This window comes from Vipera ursinii (genome assembly GCF_947247035.1).
Source record: "Vipera ursinii genome assembly, chromosome: 7".
Lineage (NCBI taxonomy): Eukaryota > Metazoa > Chordata > Lepidosauria > Squamata > Viperidae > Vipera > Vipera ursinii.
In genome coordinates this window covers 258,972-265,289 of record NC_139521.1, presented here as the reverse complement: position 1 = coordinate 265,289, position 6,318 = coordinate 258,972, and the positions used below count along the sequence as shown (strand labels likewise).

The following is a 6,318-nucleotide window of genomic DNA, read 5'->3' as shown; positions in this document are numbered from 1 at the left end:
CCCGCCCTGCCCTCCGGCCGGCCATGCAGGCGCTGCTCTCCGCCCGAGACTGCGGGGGGGGGCTTGTGCGGGGGGGCGCGCCCGGTTCTCTCCTCGCGTCTCCCGTCTGCGGCGGGTCCAGCTGGCGCCCAGCCCAGCGGCTCCGCAGAGGCGCCGGTGCCCGGCTGAGCGTGGCCGCGGCCGGCTGGCTGGCTGGCTGGCAGCCGGCGCGGACTGCCCTGCCCCGCCGCCGCCCGCCCGCCCGCCCGCTCGCCCCACCTTCTGCGCCGGAGATCGACAGCGCGGAGGAGCGGCAGCCGCAGCCGCGCACAAGCGCCGCGGCGCGCCCGGCTGGCCAGCCGCAGGGAGGAGGCGCGAGCCCGCAGGAGGTCCGCAGAGGAGCCGCCGCCGCCGCCCCGCAACAGGTGCCCGGGGGATGCGCGCCCCGCCGGCCAGCGCCAGGGGCAGCCCCTCCGCGGCCGGGGCGCCAGGCGGGCAGGATGAGCTCGGGCACGGCAGGTAGGTGCGGGGCGGGGCGGGGCGGGCGGGTCCGGCCGGGCGGCCACGTCCGACTGCGGCGGCTGCGGCCTCCGCCCCTCCAGGGAGGCGGGGGCGTCCCCCTGCCCGCACCCCGCGCCCGGCCCGGGCAGGCCAGGCAGGCCGAGCCGCGCGGGCGGAGCCCCTCCGCGGGGCAGCTGGATCGGCGGCGGGGGCGGGCGAGGTGGCTTCCGAGCGCCGCCGGCCCCTCCGCGCCTCCCCCTCCCGGCCCAGGCGCCGCTGCGCTCGGCAGGTGCCGGTGCGCTCCGGCGCCGTTCTTCGGCCGCTGCGGCTGCGGCTGCGGCGGAAGCGGGCTGGGCTGGGCAGGCTCCGCGCGGCGCCGGGTCTGCCCGCCGGGCGCCTCGGCCGGGGCGTTGCTGGGCGCAGGTGCCGCGGCGATGGGGAGCCCCCGGCTGCCTCCTGCGGCGCTGCCCCCCAGCCCAGCCCGCCTTCAGGCCGCAACGGGCGGCTTAGTCCGGCTTTGCCTTTCGGGCACCGGCGCGGCGCTGATATCCGGCTCGGAGGGACGATTCTGCGACGCAGACCTTGCGGGCGGAGAGGGTCCCCGTTGCGGGCGTGGGGAGCCCGTGGCCCTCCAGCGGCTCCTCAACTACAACTCCCGGCATCCCTCGGGATCGAGCGGTCCGAGGCCCGGGAGCGGGGAGTTCTCCGGAGCATCACCCGAGGCCTCTCCGGGTTTGCTCGGCTGCAGCAAATTCAGGGCGAGCAATGGCGGTGAATTTGCCAATAGCGGCAAAAAGACAGGCGAGGCCGGAGCCCGATAACCGGGAAGGAGCCGGGGGACTGGACGAGGGAGGGCTCCTCCTGCCCCTGGGAGGACTCCCCCCAAGTCCCTGCTCTGCCTGCCAGCAGCCGCCCGTCCCTCTGGCCTGGCAACCAAGAGAGCTGGGAGGCCCCTCGGGGGCCAGGAGGGCTGCAGCTGAGAGGGGGCAGAAGGGGCAGAGCTGGGGAGCCTGCTTGGGGGGGGGGGTCAGCCCCACACTTCAGTGGTGCAAAGGCGGGCGAAGGGCCCGCCCTCCCCAGGGCCCAGTAAGAGCAAATCTACTAGATCTCCCTGGACTCCAGCCGCAGATAGGAGATCTAGAGGATCCTGGAGAGAGAGGAATGGCCAGAGGCGGTCATTGGGGGGGTGGGGTGAGGGAGGCCTTGGATGCCTGGCATGGTGGCTCCTGAGAAGGCGAGCAGGTGCAGGTGGCCCAACTGCCCATGGCAGGTCCAGGGGCTCCTGACAGAACCCCACCCCACCCCCCGCCGCTCCCCCATGCACTGAGTCTTGTCCAGTCCTGTCAGTTGCCCCTCAGGAGGGAGAGAGAGAGAGAGAGAGAGAGAGAGAGAGAGAGAGAGAGAGGAGGAGGAGTCGCCCCCCCCATCAGGTCCCGCAAATGGCTGTCCAGTCTCTTAAAAACCTCCAGGGGATGAGTGGAATTGTCTTCTATAGTACCTGGAGGGAAGTTTTAAAATTTAATAACATCTGCTTCGGTATGCATTTTTGAGTACCTAATTTCCTCCCATAAATTTTGCAGATTAGCTTGATTGTGCCTTTTTATTACCCGGTTCTTAGGTGAGGGCCTTGTTTATCAACGTGGGTCCAACTGTAGGACAAGATCGAAGCAGCCTTTGGGCTGTCCTGGTTTACCCAAACAAGTCGGTCAGAGTCAGATGTGGTGCCCCCTCTGGGGAGCCAGCCCAAACTTTACGTAAGCTGTTTTTCAGATTATTAAAAATTTGGGCACCCATTACAGGAACAGCCATTCCAGATTAGACTAGCAGTAAAGGAAGCCGCCTCTTCTGTGAGAAAAAGACTCAGAAAAGTCCCACCACGAGATCTATATGGATTCTAAACAGTAGCGTCTTCTTGCGGGAATTCTTACACCGGGGCTTCTTTTCGCGTTAAAAACTTTCTAGAGGGAATGCTGCCATGTCGCGCTTCAGTTCAGGTTGCTGCCAAAGTCCTGGGCCAGACTGCCTTCAGCGCCAGCCTCGGGCCCACCCCAGAGGGACGCTTTAAACGCAGGGGCTCCTGACCTCCTGAGCTTGTTCCCAGAAACCCTGGAGGGAACCTCCTGCCTTAGAAAAGGTGGTATAAGCAGGCCGTGGAGAGGCCAGAGCGGGGACTTTGGCTGTTTGAATCAAATGACTTAAATCTATAATGACTTATCTATAATTTGAGGCGCTTCAAAATGCTGCTGTGTTTTGTTGTTAATTTGCACAGTACATGGATTCCTGCCAGTCTGATTAGCAGGCTACATGGAGTGGTTTGGATGGCATGACAGGGAAGGGGGTACAAAAATCATGGAGAAGCACTCGGGGGGGGGTCCCTGTCAAACTGGAGGGACGGAAGGGGGTGCTGAAAGGTTCAGCCCACTGGAACATTTTAAATAATGTGTTTGGTGAGGGAGGTAAAGGATGCTTATCAAGTTTGCAGAAGACATAAATTGAGTGGGATAGTTAATATTCCAATAGCCAGAAATAAACTACAAAACTGTCTTGGTGGATTAGAGAAATGAGCAGAAGGAAATGTCTTTAATTTAAAAAACAGAAATGAAATGTCCAGGTATAAAATGGGGGATATTTATAAAAAAAGATATTTGAATTATAGTTGACAATAAACTGAATAAGATTAATTAGTCTGAGACACGGCTGTGAAAAAGGGCTGCAGATTCAGGATGCCTAGGTGCTGTTTCCAAGTGACTAAAGGTCCACTCTGTTTGGTTTGGATATATACCCCACCCCTGCCCTGACGACCGGACTCTCGGAAGGATTCAGAGAAGCAGGAACGCATTTTCAGGAGAGCATCAGAGATGACCGGAGGTCTGGAGGAACAGGAGAGTCCCTGAAGGGAGATTCTTCGGATGGACTCAGTTAGCCTTGAGAAGACAGAGGGGGCTACGATAGCACTCTTCAAACACCTGAAAAGGTGTCGGGCAAGAGAAAATGAAGGAAAAAAAATTGGGTCAAAATCTTTTGGTGTATGCTCGTGAAATAGTTGAGCAGTGGGTTCAACAAAGAAGCCATTTGCCCTCTGAACAGAACAGGTGGCATTTTTGGCCAAGCATGTTGATTAATTTGATTTACGCAGCCACCCAGACTCTTGCCTGGACCAGAGCAGGTCCCCCTACAGACAGGAGACGCGTGCTGGCCCTCTTTGCCCCTAGGAATCTTGGACCGTCTTTGGCTACGAGAGGAGGCGTCTTCACATGCTCTGCCTGGCTTGTTTCTACTTGACCCATTGCTAGTTCAATGTGTCCCTGTTTGCGGGAGCTTCTGTTTCTCGTGTTTCTTCAATGGGAGAAGATATTGTGATTGGGTCTGGCACACGGAGCACAGGATCCATGGTGCACCTGCTCAAAGGATGGAACAGCGAGCGTAGCTCTCTCTGAGGAGAGCAGGGCCAGCTGAGCGTCAAGCCTCAGGATCTCATCCCAGCAGCCACTAGCAGGCAATCCCTCTGCCCTGTTCCCTCTTCCGGGTCAGTTTTACAGTGCTGGTTGAGGTGCAGACAATTACAGAAACCTAACACACACACACACACACACACACACACACACCAGTCAGGTTAGTGGACAAGATCCAGGCACATGGGAAACACTCAAAAGTTGTCCATTTGGGAAAGCAACAAAGACGAGAGGGTGGCCACTTGAGGATCTTCCTGCCGCAAGAAAAGCAAAGGTGGGTCTTCCAGATGTCCGACATTACGAGGCCAGAGGACTGGCTGAGGGATAGAAATGGCAAAGACCCATCCCTGCTGCTGCTGTGGAAATGCCAGTGGCAGCCAGAGGCACGGACGTTCTGGACACAAAAGCCTTTCTTGCATGGAGAATTAGAGGAAGATACTGTTTTGTTCATTCATTCATTTATTTAACAGAATATTGGAGTTGGGAGGAACCTTGGAGGTCTTCTGTATCAGGCAGCAAACCCTACATCATTTCAGACAAATGGCTGTCCAGTCTCTTCTTAAAAACTTCCAGTGCTGGAGCATTCACAGCTTCTGGAGGCAAGTTGTTCCACTGATTAACTTCTGTCAGGAAATTTCTCCTTAGTTCTGGATTGCTTTTCTCCTTGATGAGTTTCCATCCGTTGCTTCTTGTCCTGCCCTTGGGTGCTTTGGAGAATAGCTTGACTCCCTCTTCTTTGTGGCAGCCTCTGAGATATTGGAACGCTGCTATCCCGTCTCCCCCGGTCCTCCTTTTCACTAAACTAGACTTACTGAGTTCCCGCAACCGTTCTTCGTATGTTTTGGCCTCCAGTCAAATACTTGTGGCTCTTCTCTGCACTTTCCGGAGTCTCAACATCTTTACATTGTGGTGACCAAATTAATCCAATCCAGATGAAAAGCCTCTTGGGATTTTGGAGACTGGAAGAGATAAAGAAAGAAGTCACCTCCTGAACTGAACGCGGCATTTGGTTTAGAGCACCTGGAGGCTCACCCGGTCAGCCTCCTTGTGAGGCCAAATTTCCCAAGGGAAGATTGAACAGCGAAGCTGGGAACAGGAAATAGAGGAGCAGAGTTAGGGAGCTCCTGGATGTGTCGCCGCAAACTAGACCAGTGGGGAGAACCGAAGACAGGAAAATAAGTGCCAGGCCAACACAGGCGGGGCTGCAGCCAGAAGGCTGGGCGGAGGGCTTAACTCCTGGAGGATGAATTGAGCTGAAGTCAAATCTGCCAGCCAGCAGCTACCTTGAACCGTCCGGCCACCTGGATTCAGACTGAGTTGAGGATAGTCTACAAGTAGACATCACATCGGTGCAGCAGTCAGCCATAAACCGTGGCTGAATAGGTTTTGTCTGGCCAGTTATGAAGCCACAGGGGCTTGCAAATCACCAGGAGACCAGCCAGAACAAAAGCTTCTGCCTTTTAATAAAAGGGGCCGTCAGCCTCTCCCTGATTTCTGGCTACTATCTTTGGAGTGGCTGAACTCAAGCTCGTACTAATTTTAGGAGAGACAAAGGTGGCATTCAGTTCTCTCAGAAAGAAGGAATTAATTACTGCGAAGAGAGGAGCTCACTGACGCCAAACAGTCCTACTTCTGGATTTGCAAACTCCAGACATGTCGGTCTGCAGGACCGGCTCCCAAAAGCTGTTGGCGGCTGATGCTCTGAGGACCCTGGGAGAAGAGGGTGGCCCAGAGGAGGAGAACGGCCTCCACGAAGGCCAATGCTGGGAGATAAATCCAGGGAAGCCTCCGTCCATTCCAGCTGGTCTGTGGTTACCTGAAGGACCCCTTGTGTGTTAACCAAGGGTCAAGGGCCCTTGCATTGCTCTTCTCCCCTGCCTGCCCCCCTCTCCATAGCTTGCCTCTCCCTCTCTCTAGTAGCCTAGTTAGAAGTGAAACTTTCCTAGTCTGCGTATTTCTTACCAAATGGAACTTTTCCCTAAAACAGTATGAGGAGTATCTGCTAGCATTCACTGAAACACAGGCTTAAGTCTCCAAGGTAACTATTTTTTGAGCCTTTTACTCTCTTTAAAGTGACTTCCTGCTGCATAATTACCATCATTAATTTAGCCAGGAGAACATCCTCTCTCCAGACTCCCGCTGGGTCTAAATCCATAACGTCAAGCTTACTTGTGGCCAAGGAGGGCAGCAGTCCAGTTAAGGCCTGGGTGGGCAGGAGAGACGGCGCTTGGGCATCTGTCCTGGTGCAGCCAGGCCACCATTAAGGGTCCGGCTTTGATAGGAAGGCAACGTACTGGGCACGTTCACAAGCAAACAACCTGATGCCTGAACAATCATAAAAAGAGGGGACAAGTAGCCAAGTAGCCTCTCTTCCCCAAAAGAGGGG

The 6,318-nt window shown here is 56.6% G+C and overlaps 1 protein-coding gene across 2 annotated transcripts in view; it reads left to right on the top strand.

Moving 5' to 3' along the window:
- The first annotated feature begins 116 nt into the window (after positions 1–116).
- Positions 117–6,318, top strand: part of ABLIM2 (actin binding LIM protein family member 2) — a 33,124-nt gene continuing 26,922 nt past the window's right edge. For both annotated transcript variants that reach the window (XM_083367033.1, XM_083367034.1), the window contains exon 1: positions 117–498. In XM_083367033.1, coding sequence (XP_083223159.1) covers positions 480–498 — 19 coding nt within the window. In that variant the 5' untranslated portion in view covers positions 117–479. The remainder of the gene's footprint in view (positions 499–6,318) is intronic.